General features: G+C 49.7%; 7 protein-coding genes across 7 annotated transcripts; 5 read left to right on the top strand and 2 right to left on the bottom strand.

The window, feature by feature from the left end:
• Positions 1 to 327: 327 nt before the first annotated feature.
• SAPIO_CDS4743 (uncharacterized protein) lies at positions 328 to 1,169 on the top strand (the record flags this gene model as incomplete). Its single annotated transcript, XM_016787219.1, has 2 exons — positions 328 to 970; positions 1,039 to 1,169. 2 exons carry the CDS (start codon positions 328 to 330, stop codon positions 1,167 to 1,169), a joined length of 774 nt encoding a protein of 257 aa, XP_016643098.1.
• Positions 1,170 to 3,594: 2,425 nt separating this feature from the next.
• SAPIO_CDS4742 (uncharacterized protein) lies at positions 3,595 to 5,175 on the bottom strand (the record flags this gene model as incomplete). The annotated part of the gene is made up of 2 exons (XM_016787218.1): positions 3,595 to 4,104; positions 4,183 to 5,175. 2 exons carry the CDS (start codon positions 5,173 to 5,175, stop codon positions 3,595 to 3,597), a joined length of 1,503 nt encoding a protein of 500 aa, XP_016643097.1.
• Positions 5,176 to 7,040: 1,865 nt separating this feature from the next.
• On the top strand, positions 7,041 to 7,917 carry SAPIO_CDS4741 (uncharacterized protein; the record flags this gene model as incomplete). Its single annotated transcript, XM_016787217.1, has 4 exons — positions 7,041 to 7,069; positions 7,138 to 7,337; positions 7,450 to 7,490; positions 7,894 to 7,917. The coding sequence occupies 4 exons, from the start codon at positions 7,041 to 7,043 to the stop codon at positions 7,915 to 7,917; spliced, it is 294 nt and encodes a 97-aa protein (XP_016643096.1).
• Positions 7,918 to 11,798: 3,881 nt separating this feature from the next.
• On the bottom strand, positions 11,799 to 13,686 carry SAPIO_CDS4740 (uncharacterized protein; the record flags this gene model as incomplete). The annotated part of the gene is made up of 3 exons (XM_016787216.1): positions 11,799 to 11,831; positions 11,915 to 12,571; positions 12,646 to 13,686. The coding sequence occupies 3 exons, from the start codon at positions 13,684 to 13,686 to the stop codon at positions 11,799 to 11,801; spliced, it is 1,731 nt and encodes a 576-aa protein (XP_016643095.1).
• Positions 13,687 to 15,411: 1,725 nt separating this feature from the next.
• Positions 15,412 to 16,164, top strand: SAPIO_CDS4739 (uncharacterized protein; the record flags this gene model as incomplete). The annotated part of the gene is made up of 2 exons (XM_016787215.1): positions 15,412 to 15,551; positions 15,639 to 16,164. 2 exons carry the CDS (start codon positions 15,412 to 15,414, stop codon positions 16,162 to 16,164), a joined length of 666 nt encoding a protein of 221 aa, XP_016643094.1.
• Positions 16,165 to 17,460: 1,296 nt separating this feature from the next.
• Positions 17,461 to 18,366, top strand: SAPIO_CDS4738 (Pyrroline-5-carboxylate reductase; the record flags this gene model as incomplete). Its single annotated transcript, XM_016787214.1, has 2 exons — positions 17,461 to 18,010; positions 18,074 to 18,366. The coding sequence occupies 2 exons, from the start codon at positions 17,461 to 17,463 to the stop codon at positions 18,364 to 18,366; spliced, it is 843 nt and encodes a 280-aa protein (XP_016643093.1).
• A 1,521-nt stretch (positions 18,367 to 19,887) lies between these two features.
• SAPIO_CDS4737 (uncharacterized protein) lies at positions 19,888 to 23,140 on the top strand (the record flags this gene model as incomplete). The annotated part of the gene is made up of 5 exons (XM_016787213.1): positions 19,888 to 20,268; positions 20,352 to 20,565; positions 20,633 to 20,998; positions 21,056 to 21,253; positions 21,324 to 23,140. The coding sequence occupies 5 exons, from the start codon at positions 19,888 to 19,890 to the stop codon at positions 23,138 to 23,140; spliced, it is 2,976 nt and encodes a 991-aa protein (XP_016643092.1).
• Positions 23,141 to 24,799: the final 1,659 nt, after the last annotated feature.

The raw sequence follows: 24,799 nt of genomic DNA, 5'->3' as shown, positions 1-24,799 counted from the left end.
CAGGGTGTAGATCGCTGCACTATTAATAATAACATGCACCAGTAGATGGAAGCCCTCGCCTTGCGCCACTCGTCAAGGGCCAATCTTGGTAGAGGGTTAACCGCTCATCCATTCGATAGTATCCATGGAAGCGTGATTCCCCCCGCAGGTTCAAGTAAGCTTGTTCCTCTCCGGTTTCTAGCCTCTTCTTTCCTGAATCAATCAAAACTACAAGCGAGTTAAAACCAACCGACGTAACCTTGTTACTTGTTCATGAGTAATACTCATTGGCATAGCTAGACAGATTTTCCAATCCCACCGTCGAAGAGTGACCGACTTCAAAAGCGAATGGAGAGAGTTATTATCGCTCTGATACACTTCGCCATCTTGGCCGGAGCCAGCGACCCCGCTCCGATCACGCCCAGCCCCTCCGAAGACGACGCCCCATCATCCGTGGACATCTCGAGCGGCGTCGGGACCTGGGTCGCAGCCGGCGTCGCAATCGTCGCTCTCGTCAGCATCGTCGGCCCCTGGTCGGTTCTGCGGCAGTCTTCGCGGGACTGGCGCCGCGCCCTCGCCGGCGTCTACGATAAGGACGGCACGTACATCGACTACGTCGTCAAATTCCCCGGATCGAAATACCGCTTCTGGCGGATTGAAAGAATCCCTGACCTCGCGCCCCTTCACGACGAAAATTCGCTGAGCAATCCGCCCCTACTCGCCGTGCGGGAGGTGTCGGGCTTACTTGACTGGGAAGCGCCGAGTTACCGGCGTTGGGACACGGGCTGGTTGAAACTGTGCGCGTTGATCGATGGACTTTCCATCGCCGGGAATGATACCACGGCAGAGAACGCTATCGCAGGCAACGCTACCGTAGAGAACGCCACGGAAGAGAACGCTGCCGCAGAGAATGTTGCTGCAGAGAACACTGCAGCGCAGGCGACGAGCAAAACAGCAACTAGACGCGCTACAGGGAACGACGGAAATTCAGGTGAGTTCAGGCGAGGATGTCTAACCGTTCAAGGCTTCGTGTCCAGTCGGTTGTCTGACCCCGTTCAGACGAGGAATTAATAGCTGCAGAAGGAAGTCATGGGACTCGGGTTGAGGCGCCCGAAAGCAGTAACCAGAGCAAGAAGCTTCCGGATTTGCCAGCTCATAATACCGTGCTAGGTCTTCTTTATTATCTATAATAAAATTTCTAGGTTTAATATCTATATAGTAAGTATTTAGGTTACTATATATATATATACAAGTACTATAGACATTTAGCAGAACTACTTAGCTTATATCTAAAGAAGAATATAAGTTTCACTTAAATTTACTAATTTAATAATATTAGTAAGAGAGCCCCTAGTAAAGAAGATTAATAGATAGCTAATAAGCACTAGGTAACTATCTAAGCTGCAAATAAAAATAAGTATTTTAGGAGGTAATTAAATATTAGGATAAGATAATATCTTAGTAATCAATTTATACTACTACTAAGTCTCTACTATAGTATAAGCAAGCTTATTATTATTATTATAAATCTATAGGTAAGTTTAGAAGTTAATACTTTTATAGATAAATATTTCTAGGTCTACTAAGCCTATTTAAACTTATACTTACTTACTATAGCCTCCACCACCTATTATCTTAAATATAATAATATCTAAGATATTAATAATAGAAGGATAATTACCTTTTACTAGGTTGCTTAGTGGGATTATGTGAAGGAGATCGAGGTATTACCTAAATAAAGGTTCTCGATAAACGTGCTAGGTGATTTCCCTAGTTTTAGCTAAGGTAATGTCGATCACAGTGCCTGGCTTAAAGAGTATGTGCTCTATACCGCAGGTGGGCCAGATTTCAGTAATGGAAGACTAAATGACGCTCTGCATGACATGTCGGTCTGGGAACATGGATGAGGCATCATCTAGTACTTCGATGTCGTGGTAGCATCTGACAATCCGACTTGAGAGCGACTGGAGTGGGTTGGTAGGGTCTAGGTAGAAATGGAAAACGAGGGCTGGTCCATGTCTAAGGGCTCGAGCATAGATAGTGGTTTCATCTTCGTCGCCCCAAATGCTGTCGGGTATGACACCATCGGCTGAGGACGCTTAACAGCGCTTTCACAAAAGTTCTCGACTAACCTCAACTTACTCATCTAGATTAACCCATGTTACGTAACTTGCCGGCCAGGCTTTGGACGCTTGTGGGGTCGTTTGACTGAAACTTGTTCAACTAAATGGAAGATTCATCTAGCTCGAAATCTAACTGTGACAGGCGGGCATTTTTCTGCTCCACCTAATTGCCTTCTCTTGTCAAGCATGACAGCTATCAACAATGTATCTGCAATAGACTCGGTCAAGATCTAGGCAGAAGTGTTGTATCAGGAATGCTACTAGAGTCCGCATACCGAGGGGTTTCATGGAGTCTTAGCCCCGCAAATATAAACACCCAAATGAACAGTGAAGGCTTCACGTCCAGCACGTTGTAAATATTATGTGAGCGAATTGTGAAGTATTAATGAAGCGATGGGGTTAGACTACAGGGGTTCCATTACGATCAGCCTTTGGCAGAGAAAACATTGAGAAGGTCGTCAGGTACGTATGTCGTCATGGTTGTGAAATGCCGCGCTAGTTCGACGTCCCCCAATCGTCAAAGGACGAACCGCCACGACGGTAAGAATGGCACGAGAAACGCTTGTCAGGTAGCTGACCTAAAGGAAGATACTCTAAGGCTGAATCTGAGGTTTTATATTGCTGAATCGGGCGTCAAGCTCCGTAGTTGATTTGTTCAACAAGTGGTCGATTATTTCTCATCATTGGCGGGCTGGTGTGAATAGGTCAAGGTTCTCGGAAACCATCGAACGCAGCGCCTCTCACATTCATAGCAAATAGCCGCGCTTCCTAGTAAGTCTATCTGTAATGAGCATGGGTTGAAAACAATGAAGGATGTCTGACTTCGTCCGACGAAGTCCAATCGAAGTCAGTGTCCGATTCGACCTTTAAGATCCTACGTCTTTTTCTTGGGCGAGGATCAGGTTGCCGATCACATGTCCTGTGCTTCTCAAATTCCTCGTCAAACTTTCTCATCGTACTTAGAGCGTCCCATAAATGTTGCTTCTCTATATCGGCTCCTTCACCAATAGCAGATGCTTGGGCAATGCGAACGACATCCCTGATTTGACGACCATTCAATTCCTCAGAAGCTAACTCCTTGGTGATCGGCTCCCAATGGCTAGGTTGTTGTCGAGTTTTTGACACTCTAGACAGGAATACTTGCCACAGCTTTTGTCGACTGTCAAAATCCAATTGGGGGTAGTGGATGGCTACCTGGATACGAGATTTGAAGGCCTTATCGAAGGAACTGACACGGTTCGTAGTCAGAAAAAGGACGCCGTTAAAATATTCTAGAATTCGGAGAAACGCTAACACAGATTTAGAATTGGCTGGCCAGATAGTCTCGGAGTTAAAGGGGTTTCAGTTGACGTACCGGTAACGAGAGAGTTTTGGGGGTTGCAGCAGTCAGATCGCGACTCTAGAAATGTATCCGCCTCGTCTAAGAGTGCCACTGCTTCCCATCTTTCCGCGAGCTTTAGAACGGCTCGCAAGGCATCTTCAAAGGGATGGCCTAGACGCCTCGCGTCAATCCTGAGGAGTGGTCTCTCGCAGCACTCTGCAATGCTCTCTTAAAGAGAATGTCAGAAAGCGAGCCGAGACGGTACGCGGAAAGAGTCATGAGTTTTTGACTGTTGGATTGTGACAAACCTGCCGTCATAGTCTTTCCGACCCCGGGCTCCCCGTGCAGCAGAAACACGACTCCGTCTCCCTTGCCTCTGATAACATCCCGAAATCTATCCTTGCACTTGGCGGACTGCATCTGGATTAAAGAGAGCAACGCGTTTTTGTACTTGGTCTCCAATATTAAGGAATTTTTAAAACTGTTCTTGTCGAAGTCGACTGGTTCGAGTCGTTCAACCTCGAGAAGCCTCCACTCTCTCTCGGCGAGCGAGTATCCTCCAATATGGCCGCTGCAAATGAGATAATGCTCTTCCTCAAGAGCTGCTGTTACTGGAATAGGGTTGCCTACCGGCTCAAAGCTCTTTTTTTCGTGATACATTTCCGGGTCCACCATAACCCGCTCGGAAAACTCAGTGGTCTCCTCTCATTAGCGACTCCCCTAGTACTGAAGAACGAAATTACCTTGGCGACTACTTACCGGTCTTGACGGCGGTTCGTACGGATTCTCTGATGCCGAACCGCGGGGCGATACCCCACTAACAATACGCCGGTAGTGGCATCCCTGAAGGGCAACAAATTTCCGACCTCTAGCAATAAGGCGGGTTCTGATAGAGGATTCTTGCGGATGAAAGCGGAGAGGTATCACGGCGAGGTGGTTTAGTCGACGAAAGCCAGCAAAATACGTGACATCGTGGACCAGAGTTTTGTTGCCCAAGTTTACCCCATTTGTGTCAAAATAGGCCCCAGTCAACGTCCAGATGTGCGAGATCCGGTGTTCCACGCGATCACAAGAGCAGCTGCTAGCGATCGATTCGTATCGAACAACAATATCCGCTCCATTTCTCGAAGACGCCGCCGGAACAAACACCAAATCGTTTGGCTTGAAAATAGTCCACAGATGGGCGAAGTCGATGGACGGCTGGGACTCAAACTGAACGTTGAAAGTGTATGCAGTGATGGCGTCTGCGAGCTCTTGTTGAAGATATTCCATGAGTAAGGAGACATGTCTTTGGGCTGTTGATTGATGTCCCAGAGACCCTCCATATGTGAAGAGCTGATTGCGGTAATGGAATAGATGTCTAGGCTTGCCAAAGTAGATGATATGGTTGAAGTCAAAATTTCGATGCATGTACTCGGGGACCACCGCTTTTAAAGCCGCTTTCATATACGGGGACCGAATTTCAGTCTGCACCAATCCCTTTATACCTGTCAAGTCCCAAAACGTGGTCCGGGCGATGGCCGAATCATCCTTGGCGTGCTTCAACAATCCCAAGCCGTCGTGAGTGCCACCTGGCACGACAATTTGGACGCCTTCTGAATCGGGGATGGAGTCATACTCGGTTATCTCGCACTTCATACTAGAATCAGCATCTGTGTCGTCGACTGAAGCCGGTAGAAGCTGTTTGACATAGTCCTCAAACGACAAAGTGAAATCAACGACGAGGGAGTCATCAGTGATGGGGGAGTCCATGGTTTTTCGTCTCTTTGAGTACCGCTGTTGGAAGGAGAAGGAAAGTTGGAAGTGCCGTTGTGTTACTGAGGTAGTTGGGCTTTGAGTAGGATTCCAGGACCAGACAGGTTAATTTATACTCTATCTATCTCGGTTCCGATTGCCCCTCGATGTACATGACATGGCACTTGACTGGCTGGAGCCTGATGCATATCGGGCGTGAGGCGGACCAGGCGGACCTTGCCAGTCGCCAGACGTTCGAGCCGGGGGTGATGTAGCCAGTGCCGTGAGGATTCCAGCGGACTGTGTACATGAAACAAGCGCGAGGGCTACAACTTATTCAGGATCTCGCCATCATTCTCCATGCCAGAGCCGTTTGAGACCTTGTTCGCGAGGCCAACCACCAGCCCATGGAACGGTTCGTTCTTTGGGGTTTCGCAAAGCCATCTTTCAAGTGCCACTGCGGGGGTAGTTTTGGTAGTAAAATGTGTGTATGTTAAATATTGCTGGGCGCTCTGAATAGCCACGTAGAGTTAGAGCAGGAGGTTTTTAAACGCTTGAAGGGGGCCCATACAAGTATTGCGGAACTAGATCTGGCTTGGGGCATTGAAGTGCTGCGCTTCGCGCGAGAGTCCATGTCTGTCTTTCTTTGGTTCTTGATTGTGGTCTAGAGGATCGGAAGAATGTACCACTTGGGTGCGTGATGCAATAGTAAGAAGAGTAAAGTGGAACTGCCCAAGACTATAGATTTCAGAGCGACTGAGCATTCAAATACGCTATCATCATGGAGCGGATACGCTCCTTATTTATCATCCTTTCTGCGTCCTGTTGTTTTGCAGGGCATGGCTTTTTGGGCGTACACGAACTCTTGCAGACTTTTTGGAACTCGTCAGCCTGAAGTACCGTTGTAGAATCTCAATGGCTAATGTATGGCTCAAAGTCTATGGTAGTTTAAAGTTGGACCTTTTTGGAACTTCATGGTTCCGTCAATAATGCAGGTCATGTGTGGCATATCTCCCGCCTTCTTCAGTTTGTGAGCGGGAAGTGACCGTTTCATGGACGAATAGCACCGATGAGTGGCCCGATGATTCTGGGGCGCCGACCTCCTTGCCTCAGTACTGGTGAATTGATGTCAACATCCTTGTGGGACCTTTTTGGAACTCCCACCCACGGAGACCCTTGGGATCCCATGTAACCATGTACACAGTATGCGTGATGTCTCGTTTAAAAGCGACATGCATAAAACTGCACCTTTGCTCAGGAAGAAGTCCCAACTTTTGTGAACTTTTCGTGGCGTTTTGTGATTCGCATCTACGAAGTAGTCGCGCCCCCTTTGTCCCTTCATGCGTCACATCATCCTTTTCGGAACTTTTCGGAACTCGATGCTGCCAAGACCGCAGCTACAGACAACTGATGGGAGAGGTCCCTCACCCCGTTTTTGCACTTTTTGGAACTTGCCTTTCCCTTTTTTGCCTCGTCCCCGCACCCGGGATTCGATTATAACTACTACAAGATTGCCTAATTATTTGCTTCTCCCATTCTTGGTCTAATCAAACACGAACCTCCCCTCCGGGATGGCGCACTTGAGCGGTGGTTTGGCAGAGTGGGGCCTCAGTGCCTGGTCGTCAGGCGACGCAATACCTAGCGTGAACCATCCACATGGGAGAACTACAACGCTGAATCCTGCAGTGCCATTTGCCCCAGCCGGCAATGACCATTTATCTCTCCGCCAGGTTGCACATGATGGGCCGCCAGTTGCATCGGAAACAGTCGCCAAGGGGAGGAATCGGTGGAAGATTTCGGACAGAGAATGGAACATGCACAAAGAAAAGATACGCAAACTCTACGTCGAGGAAAACAATACTTTAAAGCACACCATGGTAGTTATGGAACGGGAGCACAAGTTCTTCGCCTCGTAAGTCTGCCCGGCCGGTCGATGAGGCAACACCATCCAGCACACTTCACTGTACTGATAGAACATAGGTCAAAATTATACAAGGATCGGCTAAGGTCCTGGGGCTTTTCCAAAAACCTAAAGCAAGCCCATGTGCGCGACATTGTGCAGCAGACCAAGCTGCGCCACGGTCGCGATACCGAGGTCATCGTCGCGGGACAGAAGGTCGCACTGGATCGGGTGCAGCGATCCTATGATAGGCTTCCAGCAGTAGAAGCCAAAGCGCCTGGTAGGTAAATCGTCCACGCCCACTTAAAAAAAAAAAGAGGGGGGGAAGAAAAGATAAGAGAGAGAGAAAGAAATAGCGGAAGCTGACATGTCGGTTTTGCCTGGACAAACAGTGGCGGATATTAAGAGTTCCCACTGCAATGATGAAGTTGTGGTACGTACTCCAGCGGCGACGACACATTTGGCTCTGGATGAGCTCCAATCCAGCGATAGTCAAGGGCCAGATCCCCTACCAGAGCTGCAACTATCCTTTCTATGGGCGGCTAAAAGTCCGTTTGAATCATGGTTGATCCGGGATGACGGAAGAGGCCTACCCTTGAAGACTCTTACGCAGCTGAGTGTTGACGGTCGAGAAGCAATGACCAATGGGGATCTAACGAAGGCCATCTCCAAGTTTCGACTCGCACTGAGTGGCCTTCTGTATCTCTTTAAGTCTACTCATCCGCAAGTAGTCGAAACTACCTGGGGCCTCGCCAACGCTTATATACTGGACCGATCTTTCGACAAGGCGGATGAATGTCTCAACTGGATGTCAAACGACTTTACTGCTGATTTAGGTCTCTGGCATCCCCGCAACATAGATTATCATATCCGAGTGGTGGAAACTTTGCAAAAACTTGACCGTGGCGGAGACGCAAGATCAATTGGTTGCCGCTTCTATGAGGCTCTCAAAAATGACAACTCCCATCAGACTGTCCCGGTCGTACAGACTAGGGCATCGGAGGATCCATGCAATATGCCGAAGGGAGACGATATAAATGAGATTTTCACGAAGCACCGCGACAATCATGAACCAAAGGATGACGAAGAGACTCAGATACAGCTCGACCAAGAGATAAAACTGGCAAAACTTTGGTCGCTTGCCGACCTTCCGGGTATGGAAAAGGCCCTGCAAGGCCTTATTGAGCGTTTCAATTCGCTACCATCACCGCTTGCGAGTCAAGGAATTAGAGTTAGATGTGTCTTGATTGGCTGGTATGTTGCTCACGGCGATGCCGATGCCGCTTCTGTGCAATGTAAACTTGCTAGAGATTCCCTCGCAAATTTTGTTCTGGAGCTCAAGACCACGCAACTACAACAGCTCCTTTCCTACTCCTTGGAGCTCTCGGAGGCCCATTCTTTGAATCAAGACGACGCAGGCAGTCGCAGAGTTATAGAGTGGACAACAAATAAGCTACAAGCCATGGTGGTACTGCCTTCCCTCCAAGGATACAACTATACTAATATCCGATGCATTATTGACTACCTGGTTCGTGCTAGCGTGGCCTGCCAAGAGACTGGAGGATGGAATGCGGGCATGGAGTGGGTTGGGAGAGCTTACGGATTGTCAGTGAAGCTTCTGGGGAGATCTGATGCGAGGACAAGTGGGTTAAAGTTAGCACTAATGTGGAAAAGCTGCGAAGGGTATAGGCGCTTGTTTTTAGACACAGGTATCTTGATCTAAACCACTTGAAGCAGGCCCAGCCGTACCTACCAGGATATACAAACCACATACCACTAGTGTAGTTACTCCCGGCAATTACATTGAAGGTTGACCCTATCTTAAGGCTATACCAAAGCTGATGCCTGTCAGACAACCTTACACTATGGCAGGTTGGATTGGCCAATTTCGCTACACCTTTACTTATCTACACCTACTTTCTACCGCAAGATTAACTCTCCCTTTTTAACTAAGTGGGCCACCTATAAGACTCCTCTGCGGAAAGAGGTGTACAAAGTGCTTTTTAATCTTTTCACTCGGCCTTACTGGCAGAGAATGTGGATCTTGCAAGAGGTTGCTATGGCTCGGTCTGACGCACTGGTTCTTTGCGGAAGGCATAGCATAACCTGGAGAGATGTCTACGACGCAGCTCGCACTATTACTCGCGATGAAGGCAGACTCGGTCGCGATATCGTTGCTAGTGTTCGGCCGAGGAGAATCCAGGCTTGGACCTTCGAGTTTGGCAGAAGCAGAGTCATACACGAGAGGCAATGGGCTTCCGAACGGATGTGAGGGCTGCTGGTGGAAATGGCGCAAGTCCAACGCAGTCAAAGGAAACAAGGCAACACCAAACTGGCCGCTGACAAGTTCCGACCGCTTATTCTTGCGAGAGATGCGGCTGTCTCTGAGGAAAAAGACCGCATTTATGGAATCCTCGGGTTCAAGGAGATTTCTGCCAACGTTACCATAAAACCCGATTATAACTTATCACTGCGCAGTATTTACCTCAACTTTTCGGCCAAGATACTAACCACTGGAGATTTAAATATTCTGCGACTGGTCTCGCGAGAATCAGGCTTCATCAGCGCAAGCTGGACTCTGGAGGAACTTCCACCTTCACTGAACCATTCCTGGTTTACCCCAATTGTGGGCCTTCTAATGAACTCAGTCACGGCCGTACACAAAACGACGCGAGTCAACACGGAATGCAGCCATGATCTTCCCAGTTGGGCTGTTTGTTGGGCATGCAAACCTCCTCCCATGGCGCGACTTCACGGCCTATACGAGGCCGGCGGCCCAGGAACCCTTCTAAACGTTTCAAACATCACAGTGTTGACCTGTACGGGATACATATTCGACACCATCGGATCTTTGGGCTCCTTCCATTATCGTGATATGGATAGCGGCTATCCCATCAGCGCCGACCAAACCTCTCGTAACGCGTATGGAGGTCTAGAAGGCACCCGGACCGCTTTGGAAGACCATCGTGGCCGACACTACGGTAAGAGGAGGTGAGCGAGCCCCGGAAGCGTATGCCTGGCTTCTAGATCCTAGAATATGGGCCGATGGCGTCGCGGACGTACGAAACAATGATTTTGGCCTTAAAGACTTAATGGTGCGAAATCACGGGCTTGTTTTATGCGGATACACCCTCCAGGAGCTTATTTTTGGCGCTAAGAAGAAAGCGTTGTGGCGGGAAAAACTCCGTCATGGCCAATACTTCAATCCGACAACCGAGCAGTGTGAGGCATTAAGCTGGGCGGTAAACACCACAGCCTGGAGGAGGTTGATGGGCACGGAAAATGGGCGCATGGGGTTAGGCCCGGCGGCAGCGAGGGTTGGTGATGCGATTGCTATCCTCTTGGGTTGCAGTACACCTATGGTTCTACGCAGAGATCTAGATGGTTGGACGGTCATTGGTGAATGTTATCTCCACGGAGTCATGTATGGAGAGATAAATCAAAGCCTGGATGGCTGCAGTACTATTAAGTTATATTAAGAAGGCCGTTATTTCCTGGCTTTCCATTCTCGGCCCCGAGTCTCGAGATATATTAAATAGGATGCCTTTATTAAGTGCCCAAGGGACTATCGCGTGTTTGTCGTAATTATCAAGATTTACTAAACATCACCAAACCGCAAGATAGACTGAATCGTTGGAAAGTACTTCGTACTTAAGTTTTAAATTTCCGATGCTATTATTAAACAAGAGAACCATGTAGTTTATAACTAGAGAAATGCTACCAAGGTACTGAGCCTTAAACTTAGACGCAGCTCCACTGTCATAGGCCGACCTTTATACAGGCCCTAAAAGCAGTAAAGCACAGCAGAAAGCCATAGCAGGACAGCTGCACACAGCCACCCGACAGATAGCAGGGAAGCAATTAGAGACATAGGAAGTAATCAGTAGCAATCACTCCTATAATTACAGCAATTACTAAATAATTACTTCTAATTAATTAAAAAAGAGCTCTAATTATCTTAGAGAACTTAAAAAAAGATATCTATATAAACTATAAATTCTATTATATATTTAGTTTATTTTTTTAAGATTTTCTAATAATTAATTTAAATATAATTATATATTTATATTTAAATATATACTTTTTATTTATATTTTATAAATATTATTTAATTATTTTACTTTATTATAAATAGATAATTATTTAGAAGAAGAAAAAAAATTAAATAAAAATGACAATAGATAGGAAGAGGAAACAAGATACCAAACAGGAATAGAATTTGTATTTTGAAATAAAAAGGACGCAAAAAAAAAGGACAGTGTTGATTCGGCCCGGGCTCGATCCGGGGACCTCTTGTGTCCAGCACCTTGTAGATGTTAGACAAGCGTGATAACCAACTACACCACCGAACCAATGATTTTTCTTAAATACGCCAGCTCTGCCGGTGGTTAAGTTGCGTTGCTCCGAGAGCGTTCTGTACACTAACGCTAAAGGGAGACGACCCACTGCGACTTGGCGATGCGTCCACTGCAATGAGTTGGTGACTACCTCCGCTATGGAATAAGACGGCTGAAGGACCAGGAATGTAGCGGCAATGAATGGAATTCGAACTACTTGAACCGAAGAGAAACATTGACAAACGAACCAAAGAAACAAAGGAAAAGCAACGACAGGCGGTTGTCAAGGTCCTATATAAAACAAGATCTGGGCCTCAATGATACGTAGACAATATGGCAGATATGAAAGACATTCAAGGAAAACATGGCCCAATCAACACATACAGCCCTTGGAAAACGGGGCCTCAACACTCAAAGTAACAAGTCATACCCCTCGTCTGTGTCGTTCTAGTTAGCGTCGAACTTTATGTGGAATGCAGGGAACGGAATCGAAGACAAAAAAGAGGACGAAAACACTTACAGCAACGGCAAACTTGTCCTCGGTAAGGAACTGCCTCTTCTTCTTGGAAATAATGACATTGCCGCAGTCGACGTCCACATCTCCCTCCCAATCATTTGTCTGACAGAATGCGCTCGATTGCACATCGCCATCCATGCTGGTCCAGCTGAGCCCGCCGTAGTTGAAATTCACGCTGTCTTTCCCATCCGCGGCGATGCTGAGCTCGGCACCATTTAGCCCGGGAACCTTGAGGGGTGATCCCCCGGAGATGACGGCCTCGTTGGGGTCCTCGCGGCTGGCGGCGTCGATGCGTAGCCCTCCAGCGTCGCGAAGGTCCACGGTCACCTTGAACTCCATGTCCTTCTGACAGGTCCTGTACTCATTGAGGTAAAGACTACACTGATTCTTAGGGGCGGACTGGGTTGGGGGCGCCGGAGCAGGGCCGTTAACCTGTTTGAACTTGGCAATGAGGGCGTGCATGATAGCCGTGTGGCCAATGCTTCGAGGATGGAACGTCTTGGCCCATCGAGTGGGGATGTTGGCGTCGATTTCGGTCCCGCGAACTTCGTCCTTGTATCGAGCAGCGAGGCAGAACCACCTGAACATAATGGGATCCCCGCCGTCATCATCCGTCTCGCAGGTCTCCGGGTTTGGCAGGTCGCCAGTGTACTCATCAGTCTAAATAGGTATGAGTCCGTTAGCTTCAACATTCTACCAAGGCTAGCTTGTTTTTTTCTTGGTAAGAAACTCACGTCCGGGACAATATCCACTTTATATGCGTCAAAGGCAGCCTCGTTATCATAGGCAGGTGGAGGCACTGAAGGGTCCGAGGCGACGACGTCAGGCCAAGCACTCAGGAAGAACCATTCTCGAGGGTTCTTAGAGTCGGGCTCCTGAACTCCCTCCTCACACCAGCGGCGGCCTTCGAAAACGGCATCGGTGTCAACAAAATATATGCGATCCTTGGACCCGCCGATTTCGGTATTGACCACCTTGATCACATCCTGGATAAGGGCGTTGGCCTGCAGAGTGTATGTGTTGAGGCCGTTTCGGAAATCCCGAGTTAGGAAGATGCACTCTTTGCACTTGGACGTGTCATCGTAGTGCATCGGGTTCCAAAAGCTGAAGGTGACCTTGTCGCAGTATTCGGTGTAATCGTTGAAGAACCTGGGGTACCCCGTGACGTAAAGTTGGAAATCCGGGTTCGTTGCCTTTGCGAGGAGGGCCTTGTAAGTTGCCCCGAGTTTCTCCCGGAACGAGCCCGGCCCGGTGTCCGTGAGCTTCTTCTCCAAGGCGGCCCTGGTGTCTTTGCATTCCTGGACGTACTTCTTTCTGTTGAAAGGTGTGACGATGCACTTTTCCACCAGGTCGGCAAAGTTGAGATCGTTTCCGCCAACGGAAAGCGTGGCGAGGGTGGCGCTTCCGGAATCTTTCCAGTCATTGATACGCTTGTTTGCGCCATCCGTAGTGTCGCCGGAGCAGTAATTGTCGCCGAAGGTGTGATCCACGTGTACAACACTGGTCGTGTGGAGGCTCAACTGACGGCCGAAGCTACCGGTTCCTTTGCGGCATGAGCTCGCCGGCCAGGGACTCCAAGAGGTCGAGCCGGCGCCCATGCCCGCGGCGTAGGAGTCGCCGAAGGCGGCATATTGCGCGCCCTGCTTGATGGGCCAGAAATCCCTGTCGTCTCGTGCGAGAAGCTGGAACGGATGGGGGGAAACAGATCCAATCAACAGGCCAAGAGTTGCCATCTTGCCCCAGAGGGAGAGGGGGTCTTGACCGCCGGGTCTCATGTTTGCGGTAGTGAGAAGCGAGGGGTGTAAAGTGAACTGAGAATGTAAGTGAAAAGGAAATGACTTGCTTGCTACGTTCTCAATGGCGTTGTCCAAACTATCTCGAGATTCACGATGCACGGCGAGAAGAACTGCAATATTTATATTCTATTCCGACGGTCGTTCTCTCTCTATCTCTCTATCTCTCTCTTCGTCTGTCTTTCCATCCCAATTTCTCACATCCGATCTCGCAGCCTCATTAAGCCTACATCTCCAATACCCCTTTGCTGAGCCCTCCATCTGATGAGAAAACAGCCCCCCCACCTCCTCGCGAATCCTCCACATCCTCATCAATCACGGTCACTTCGGTCGGAATAGTTCTGTCCGGAGAATGACGCCTCTTGACTGCAGAAGGATGGGTGGCATGGCCCCTCGATGGAGGCGAGGCTGATTACTCGATATAGATCTTTGGGAAGCGCGCTAGAATAGACGCAAGTCCATCGAGTGTGCCTCGTCGACGAAAAAATGTGGTTGATTCAGCCGCCAGGAGCTCTCGGTTAGGCAAAATGAATGCGTTGCGCGGATAAGAAGAGTGGCAAGTTGGCAACCATATGGGGCTCTCCCCCTTTACAAAATTCGACAGGATGCCAGTCTGCTAGCCGAGGACTGCGTCTGACAGACGTGGGAACTCGGTTACATTTCTAAATGGGGTCCCACCCTTGCGTCAGACGGCTTTGTGAGCCTCATTTGCCCTCCGGGTTCCATAGAGCCATATGTGGAGTAGCCGGGTCGACATCAACCCCCTGAGTCAAGCCACGATTTGGCGCCGGAGTAATTGCCGAGTTATATTTTAAGGGCGGCGCAACAGGATGATCCCCTTGGGGGCAGCTTGGGGGCCGCTTAGGGAGGCCCTGAAGGAAGATGGGGGCCGGATCCTCGCTATTTCACGCGCATCTGCGCCTCGTTATCTATAAATGAAGTACATATGGTGGCTTCGCTGGGCTGAAGGCCATTCGCTAAGTTTATTTTAGGCTCCTACGTTATCTGCAGCCCACGGCACAGTTGGATGTGCCGTCTGGGGGCCGGATCCTGGATCCCATCTGTTTCATGCACACCTGCGCCTCGTGATCTGTGTAACCAACGGCAATATATCCCCACATATATGTTCCCCTCACCTTATTTTTAGGCTCCGAGATTATTTTACCTATTTCATCGCCGCCCCCCAGCCAGGAGGCCAACTCAAATAGAAATCTCACGTCGACTTCACTAGTTACCTCTCGTCGAGACAGGTGAAGGGATAGAATAACGTTGACGCCTGCTTCCCCACCCTCCAATTCTTCCCTTTCCATATTTTGCTCCCTTCCTTACCCGCAGCTCGTCCTCCAAGACATCTGATCTAACAACACGACTGCACTACTGGCAACTAAAGCGAAAAACGAAAAAACAATTGGCGAAATCAGTATTAACCACCGCCATGGGCGTTTTAACTATACTGGATAATATCATCCGAGCGTGCGTCTCCTACTCCTCTCTCTCATCCACCTTCCTTTCCCGCGTGCTCTTTTGATAATCGGGCATCATATGATTCGTCCCAATTGGTGTTCTGCTAGCTAACATTCGAGAGGTAACAGGGCAATCCTCGTCGCAAGCATTTTCTCGTTTTATCCACAGATCAACAAGATCGTTTCGACCGACAATGCCGGGGGTATATCTCTTTTTTACCTCCTGTTCGGTACAACGTCCGCCATGGAGCAGCTTACGCTGTATTTGGGTCACTTCCTCTTCCACGAGTCTTTTCCCGACAGTGAGGTGAACACGCCGCCAAGCGTGGGCGACTGGCTGAATTTCTTCCAAATCTGGGTCCTCCTTTTTGGGAGCACAACAACGTAAGTGACCATTACACCATTACATTACGCGTGACTCGTCGGTCTATCTTCATATTTTTGTTAACCTCTCGTCAACCCCATCAATAGATTCGCAGTTGCAATCTGGCATCCGCCCAGCCGTGCAATCGAAAAATCTATTGTCATTCTCGCCTATATTGCCTGCGCCTACGGTTCCTTCCTCCCGATCATCCCGTACTTTTGGAAGCCTAAGTCCGGAACAGGCCAACTCGGCCCTGATATGTTCCTCGCAGCGCACGCTCACTGCGTGAACTGGTTCGTCACTGCCGGTATCTTTCCACTGTCGCTTCTCTTCGAGTGGTTTGCTCTACGGGGCCATCCCGTTCCTGGCGGCTTAAGCATCAAGGGACTGGCCATCCAGGCGGTGGTGTTTATTTTGATGGGTATCTCCTGGACTTGGAGGATGACAATCAACGATGTGACCTGGGTGGAGTGGTACGAGTTCGTCGGCTATCCCGCCGTGGATAATTTCCTATTCGGCGTGGTTCAGGCTCTCTTGTTGGCGTACGTAACTTGGTGGAGGGCTCCGAATGCGGAGGGAGCAGCACAGGAACACGGGGCTCCAGGCGAGACTAGCCCCCTCCTTCCTAACTGAGTCTTCATGGCTGGCCATAGCTTTATCGCTTCAGGTCGGGGTATCGCTTATAAACGGGATTTTGGGAGGAATCAATGGAGCATTGCTCGGACTGTGCCGTATAGGTTACTATTATAGGGTAGATTGGTTGCTAAGTGAATACTAACGACGTGTTGCTCTGTGTGGCGTATGAGTGAATCTATCGTGGAAAAGACAATCTAGTTTCTACTATATGCCGAGAGCCTAGGCCGAAGCCGGCCGAAGCATCATCATTACCTCCGGCTTGGTTAGTATTAGCTTTCAACTCGAAGACAGGAACAGGGGGCTCCGTGAGATCGTTTTAGCAGTCCGAATTCGGATGTGCAAATGTTGCGCTCCCCCACGCGTTGTAATTGAGGATCTTACGAAGAGGAATAGCAACAAAGCATCTCGGTAACCACTCGTTCTCGCAAGTCCTTGATCTCGATCGGAACATCCGAGCGCACACGGAAACCCTTTCTACAAGGTGAGTCGCCGGGTAACTGTGCAGCTTGAAGAATATGCTAGCTTCGCATCGGGATCGAGAATTCCAAGAAAGAGGGCACAGTTACCACTAATTATGAAGAGGGCACCCTTTGTGGTACGAACTGAACACTGCTCCTCGGCGAACATGTCTACTAGGCTCTCCAAGGTGAGGCAGGTGCCAGGAGTTAGACTAATATCAACTTGATAAAACTGTGGCTTTAATCCCGCCCATCCTGTTCTGCGGGTTCAGTCGTGACCGAGCTACGATTCATAACACTTCTCCCGACCGCTGTTTTGCTGTTTTGCTGTTTTGCTGTTTTGCTGTGCCGAGAATAAGCGTCCGCGCTGGCTCAAGGATGGGACGCATCAAAACTTTGTATGACGCACAAGATGAAATGTTAACAATGATTCTAAGGGGCTCATTGCCGTCTAGCGATAGAATTTAGTTAATAGAGGAATGGAGGATAAGTGTGAGGCTGCTTGTGAAGTGTGATATGTCTAATATCTCTCAGTGAGTGAATGACAATTTTGGCGGCGGTGAAGAGAGCATCAGAGAATGTCACGTGATTACGTGATTAACTTTAACACTCGAAAGGTCGCGGGTGTTTTACGTACGAGGGGTACAATGGTACAAGCCACTTTAACCCCACCAACGTATCATTGATGAATTGATCTCAATCAATTGAGTCAACTCTGCCCAGCTCCTATTCACCAAGTTCCAAGTCATTCATCGCCGGACCTTTGACACTCGCCCCCTACAATTCACACAAAGCAAGACCAGTTGAGATCAGTTGATACGTCACAGCCGCGAAAATGACTCCCTCGCTCCAAGACGCCAAGATCTGCTTCATTGGCGGCGGAAACATGGCCGCCGCCATCATCGGGGGTCTCCTCTCCAAGGACATCTCGAAGCAGAACATCTTCGTCTCCGAGCCCTGGGATGTGAACCGCGAAAAGATGGCCGCCATCGGCGTGCGCACCACAATCTCCAACGAGGAGGCTTCTGGCGACGCCGACCTCGTCATCCTCGCCGTCAAGCCCCAAGTCACCAAGGTCGTCTGCGAGGAGCTCGGTGCCGCCTGGGCCAAGCGCGAGAGTCTTCCCCTTGTCATCTCCATCTCTGCAGGCATCACCCTGGCGAGTCTTGCTGCGTGGTTTACGCAAAACGGTCGCGCTCCTCACATCGTGCGCGTCATGCCCAACACCCCCGCTCTGGTCGGTGAGGGAGCTTCGGGAGTCTACGCTGGCGAGGGCGTAACGGAGGCTGAGAGGAGCTTGACCTCTGCTCTCCTGGGAAGCGTTAGCAAGGCCACTGAGTGGGTAGATAAGGAGGAGCTGCTCGATGTTGTCACTGGTCTTTCTGGTAAAATATCTCATAACCATCCTCCGCACTGTAAAATTACTTCAAACTGACAGACTGAATTAGGCTCCGGTCCCGCCTACTTCTTTGCCTTCGTCGAGCACCTCATCGCCAGCGCCACCAGCCTAGGTCTCTCCGAGGAACAGGCTACCCGCCTTGCTAAGCAGACCTGCTACGGAGCCGGCAAGATGCTGGTCGAATCGTCAGATGAGCCTGCCCAGCTACGAAAAAACGTCACCAGCCCCAACGGTACCACTTACGCCGCCCTGGTAAGCTTTGAGAACGCCGGCCTGAAAGATATTGTGGATGGTGCGGTCAAGGCCGCTACGGTCCGGGCTGAGGAGCTTGGGAAGAACTAAATACCCGGAGCGTGTGTCATCTATCATCCTATAGAGTCAGTTGATCTGGAGAGCTGAAGGCAAAAAGTAATCATTGCATAATACACTACTTCGCCTCGTTCAGCTGGTGCTGGTGGTGTGTCATGATGAATTCCTGCGTTGAGAAAGGCCCATCCACTGCGAAGCAGCACGTAAGCCCAGGCAAACACCGCATGGTACTGCTTCGCAGGGGTCAATACTATAGCAACGTGAGGCAGAGTTCCTCGTGTGCTTGAGGTTTGCTACCACATCTGCTGTGCCTGTCTCCTAAAACTAGGGCTTCTGGTCGTGCATCGCTTCTGGTTAATCGCATCGGACAGTTCCCTGGCTGTGCGATTCAATACAGATCATTTATTAAGTGTGCAGCTGTTGTTAAAATGTCGAGGTTTTAATAAGAAATGGGAAAAAAGAAAACAAAACCAAAAAGAAAAGAAAAAGAGAAAGGCCGGATTAATACCTGTGTACGGATCCTGGAAAAAGGACGACAAAAAAGAGGGGGCAGAAAAAAAATCGATGGAAAAAAAGAGTGTGATAAGAGTGAGATTCGAACTCACGCCCAGTTTCCTGGACCAGGAATTTACTTGTTAAGGTAACCTTAACCTGGCGCCTTAGACCGCTCGGCCATCTTACCGCTAGTGGTTGTTGACACCAACCCGTAGGACGATCCAAGTTGTCTGGGTGGAAGCTGGGCGAACTAGCTCAGGCGGCGTTGAAGACCACATCCGTCGCTTCGAGGGGCATGTTTTGAAGAGTTGCCAAAAAAGGCCAGAACTGCATTCGATCAGACAATGCCGGATTTCTGAAATCAAGGGTTTTGATTTTCTTTCATTTTTTTTTTTTTTTGTATTTTTTTTTATTGTTAGCAGGATTTGTTGTTGTTGGGCCAAGTTGTTAGAGTGAATCCAGCGTGAAGGTCCAAAATGCAAAGTGATGGTCAGCGTAAGCTTTTTGACTCTCCCCTCTTCCATTCTCGTCTGTGCCAAGCACTCAACCGGGAACTTGGCTGATGTGGCTTGGTCCAAGTCCAGCACAGCGACACTTCCCTGGACGAAGAGAGAAAAAGTTGAAGTGGAAAAAAGGCGGGATGGTCGGGTCAGAATCCTATCAGTGTATTGACCATTAGCAATGCTCATCTCTCACAGGGATTGTGAGTGTTAGATCAAAGCTGAAGCTCCCCTTGACCAGGGTTCCCTGCAAGTACTATCCCATACTAATTTCTAGGTGTGTTGACCTTCGGGCTCTCCTTGATGAGGCGAGACAACCAAGTTTGCCTATTTGCCAGAGACCAGGCTCGCCTTGATAATATTGAATCCCTTTGGGCGCCAAATGTAGAACCTCAACTTCCCTTATTCCATAGACGAACGTTTCGAGTCGTGAAGTCCAACAAGGCTAATCCAATGCCTGCCCGGCCTCGATTATTTCCCAGTCGTTCTGCAATCGAACCCTATGACAAGAATTGATGGGTAGCCGCCGTTTTAAGAAGTCTGTGCCGGCCGACGCGCAATGGCATCCCCGCCCCTTGGTTCCGAAATACTTTCGCCCGCGAGTGGATCGAACCCAGCGGCGGAAGCTAGGCCCACAAGCTCGGATCACGTTCCGGACCACATCCGTCGCTTCGAAGCCGCAAGGAACGCCTTCCTGGCGTCACTGTCACCACAGGATCGGTCCCTGTACTCTCCCTGCGCGTCTTTTGACGAGTTGTCCAAAACGGTCGGGGAATTACATTTGATCAAGGAGCGCAAGATTGTCGGGACCAGACTTTTTCAAGTGCTTGGGAAGATTCACGATACCCTTGAGCCATATTTCAAGGTAGTAGGAATCTTCGTTTCTTCTAGGCCGGAATGGGCTGCCCTCGCTTGGGGCGCTATTCGCCTTGTTTTACAGGTTAGTCTGTTCCACGACCCGTCCGCCCTATCTGGAGAAGCTGAAGGGACGGCAGAGAGGTCTAAAACGGTGAGCATTATTAGTTGGCGTCGAATTTCGTGACCTTTTTCGACAAGTTTGTCTCGGTCTTTGAGGAGCTCTCGTTCGCCTTTCGGCAGTTTGAGGAAGTATTCCGGCTCTGCACAGGAGATGCGGGCCTCCGCCAGTCGCAGATCCCCAGGATCCTAGAAGCCATCTACACCGATATCCTGGAGATATTTAAAGGTGCTATCCGAGTGTTTACACGGGGTGATGGAAGTATGGCCCCCTGTGGACCCTTGCGATTTTGTGCTTCGGAAGTTCAGTCTAACCCGGCTCGTCGCAGGGATAAGAAGAACTCCCGAGGTCATCGGCCGCTTGATGTGGAAGCCGTTTCATAGTCGATTCCAGGACCAACTGGGAAATTTATCCTCCCACCGCACCAATTTGTTCGAAGAAATAAGTATTTGGCACGTCCAGGAATCGAACCGAGAAATGGCACGAAATGCTGCCATGCAAAACGACTTCCGACGCTATCGAGATCTCAACACGGAAGAAATGGAGAAGGCGAGAGAAGAACGCCGCCTTGCCCAAGAGGAGCGAAGGTTGATGGCCTTGGACAGACGACAAGCTGCCGATGACAGACAACAGACACAGGCCTCGTTGGCAGAAATCCGAAGGGCGTTGAAACAATTGGAATCTGAACGCATGGGTAAGGAAATGGCTTTTCTGTCAGCGTTTCGATAGGTCTCTCTGACTTCTCCCATAGATAGGGTCTACCTAGACGTCTTGATGTGGGTGTCCGCACCTATTTTTGTCGACGCGATCGATCTGGCCCGGAATTTGCGACAACAGGAGACTGCAACCTGGATTCTAGAGGAATTGCAATACAAGAAATGGCTACTTGACGACCTTGAGGCCGCCGTGCACGGTGGCGGCTTTGGTTCGAGTGTGCTATGGATACATGGTATGAGTTCCCATGTGCTGTTCTTCTCCCTCAGCCCTCTTTCTGATCTCGTCCACTGCAGCAAATCCAGGATCCGGTAAAACAGTATTAGCATCCTCTATTATCGACAACCTAGAAAGTCAACAGTATATGCTACCGGAATGTGACCGCAAAGAGATCTACTACTACTTCTTCGAGTGGAAGTCCACGTCCAACGATTCGGCTTCTTCCGCGTACCGCTCCATTCTGGCCCAGGTATTGTCCAAGCATGGTGGCAAGGGGGAAGTGTTGGATAAGTTTTCATTTGCCATGGATGACCCCCGAAGGAATCCCGGCCAACCCAAGGCCGGCAAGTCGATCCTTGTTGATCTGCTCAGAGTCTGCCTGCCCCGCGATTCGATTCTGATCCTGGATGGTATTGATGAGTGTGTCGATTGTGATGATTTCCTCACCTCCCTTGTCAACATATGGAAGACGTGCTCCCCACATATTCTCTTGTTGAGTCGAACCAACGTTGCAAAACTCCAGCGAAGCATCCCGGAGGGAAATCGGTTGGGCATCCCCAAAGAAAAAATATCGAGGGACATCCGGCTGTTTAGTGAACATCAGCTCGACCTCCTATTCGATGAGGGCATCCTACCGACCTCCGCTCACGCCCAGAAAGAAAACATGTTAGAGCGCATGGTCCGCGGGGCGGATGGCATGTTTCTTTGGGCGCGGCTAATGATCAACTTTCTTCGATCACCGTATATCGATACCAGCCAGCGACTACGTGTCCTTAGTGAGATCAACACTCCCGAGGGTTTGGAGACCATGTATCGCCGCATCGCCAAACTCATCACAAACTCGGGAAAGTTCGCAGAGACACTGGCATCCAAAGTGCTTATGCGGCTCATATACGCCGCAGTCCCCATCTCGTCCCGTCAACTACGCCAAACCCTGGTTGTTGACGAGGTTCTGCAGCCGTATCGTGACCCCATGTGCATCAAGGAGTTTGAAGACTGCACGATCATGGCGTGCGCTGGGCTGGTAGAGCGCACCGTCCTCTCCGGAGGGCTGCCTTTCCTCGACAAGGAGCCAGCATTACAAGTCATCCACCTTTCGGTCAACGAGACATTGATGAAGCATCATTCAACGTCGTGCATCCAATGGAGGACTTCGACTCCGCATTCCCAACTCATACTCGACCCCGTCCTTGGCAGCCTAGATTACGCCACGAATTGTGTCAAACAGCTCTTATTCCACACGCCTCCGCAACCTCTATCGGGAACGCTTGGTCGAAGTATCCGCGCTGCGCACTTGTACGACACTTTCTGCTTCACTGACTATGCTGCCGTCAGCTGGCTACTGCACGTTCGCAGTTTCGTCAACTCAGTGAATGAACACCGCTTGATTCGTGGATCATTATCACAGGATTTCCTAGACTGCTTTTCGGAGTTTTCTTCACGCCTTCTTATTTTCTTGCGAAACCCCAAAGCAGTGTCAGTGTGGCTGGAAGCCTTTTACAGTTCCGGATATATAAACGTCCACCATCCACCTAGTGATGCGCTCTGTTCCTTGGCTGCCTGGGCAAAAGACTGGGCACAAAAGTCCATCGCCGAGGGCGCAGGACTGCCCATCGATACTTCCCTCATTGAGCAGATCGAAGGCTTCAAGACTGAGGTAGACCAGGTAGTGAAAATATGGCGCGACTCCTTACGCGATGCTCCGCACATAGTCTGGGATGAGATGACAGGGTTTTTGAGTGGCAATCACTACTTCTGGTCATCTCAGAGCACTAAAGTGTCGTACCAGAACGCTGCAGTTCCCCTGTCTTGCGCTCCCTTCCAGGAGCCTGTCGCGAGTTTGTCAAGGACTTCTGACTCGGGCGAAATGAAGGCTACGTTAAACATCTGGGCCAACCAGTGAGTAAATCCCAGGGCAACAGTAATTCCAGTTATTGGGGGCTAATAACGGACCTGGGTAGACACTTCCACGATCCGGCATATAAAGAAAAGGTTCTGAATGCGACCTCGGGTTTCGATCTGACTGAGCTTTGCTCAGGATGGTTGGCAACCTACGAGGTATGGGCACTTCAGCCTGAATCGATCAGGCTGGCCAGCGCCCAAATTTCCATCCCTCCGCGGGAAATGCTCATCCCGATCCGAAGCTATCTTTATTACCGCTATTCTACGGAGATCAACTTGCCCATGGCGATTAGCGCCGAAGTCGATGCATTCTCCATACTAGAAACTCTATTTTCTATCGATTCAAAGGCAAATCGGTCTCGGCCAAGATGCCTGCGATGCATACTACCCATACGGGAACCAGCCTCCAGAGATTTCTTCTGGGCTGCTCTGACCGGCCCATGTTATCAACGACGGCAAGCTATTTACTCGGTGGCTTTCTCCAAAAACAAAAAGGATTTGGCTGTCCTAGAGTGGGACAACTCTGGTGAACAGCACATTACGGTCTATCGATATAAACATGCCTACGACCTTTGCTTGTTGGAACGAGGCACTATTCTCCTTCAGTTCGGAATTCGGAAAGTAGCGCGCGTCTTATTCCACCCCAACCGCGAGATATTAGCATTCTGTGCCCACTCCACTCGGGGTAACCCATGGCAGAATGCCGCTTTCATTTGGGCTTATGGGAAAGGTACGTAATTGACCGTATTTGGGCAGTTAATGGTAGTGGCCAAGCTTTCTCACAAGCATCCTCAGGTTCACCAATAATTATTCACTTGGAGCGGGGCAACATCTTCGAGGCGATGGACTTCTCTGCTTGTGGGTCTTTTTTTGTCGCCCGTTATAAGCTCGCGGACAGCCCCGTCGTCGTTCCGATACCACAAGAGCTCTTGAATCGCACAGAACCTTCTCCTGCTCGATTTGTTCAGCATGAAATGTCACTGGTTGAAGCGCCGCTCAGCGCCAACAGTCTATCGTATCTTGCCTCTGGGGCCTCAAGCTCGTCTCAGCTCTGGCATGTCGATCGCGGCGGAAGCATCTCAAGTCTAACTGTCGAGGCATCAGCAAGCGGCATTTCCCTGACTGGAAGATCTGATCGGAGAACTGAGACCGCAAAACTGGTTACATTGCCCGGATGGTCGGGGGTGAGCGAGACGAGACAACGGATCATTCTCCCCAAGTTTCAGGGAGACAGTTTGAAAATCAGCTTGGATGTAGATAGTCAGAGCCTCGACACCTCTTCAGCGTATCAGTTGGCGAAGGCGGGGGAAAACGTCCCCCCAGCCGTAATCTACAGGGACCCCAGATTTATCATGTCAGGCGGGCGCTTGACGGGGCTGCCTGACGCAGCTGAAGGCCCTCGGACGCACGATCCAAGAGGGCTTTTAGGGAAAAGAAGGCCTCTAACGGCGGACGCTGAGAAGACATCAGACGAAGGATTCTCAAAACGCCCGAGGCAATTATAAAAATGAGCTTGGAATAACTGCGCGTTACTCTGGGCGCATGCTTACCAGAATACTTGATAGAAAAAAAACTGTGTAAAGCCGCCAGAATTTTATCGAAATGGTAGACGTTGAAAGCACCATTGTAATAGCGTTAACTTCCTTAGGCCTTATGGAGC

The sequence above is a fragment of the Scedosporium apiospermum genome, assembly GCF_000732125.1.
Source record: "Scedosporium apiospermum strain IHEM 14462 chromosome Unknown SEQ_SAPIO_0094, whole genome shotgun sequence".
NCBI lineage: Eukaryota > Fungi > Ascomycota > Sordariomycetes > Microascales > Microascaceae > Scedosporium > Scedosporium apiospermum.
The sequence above is the reverse complement of the archived record's forward strand: the minus strand, read 5'-3'. Positions and strand labels throughout refer to the sequence as shown.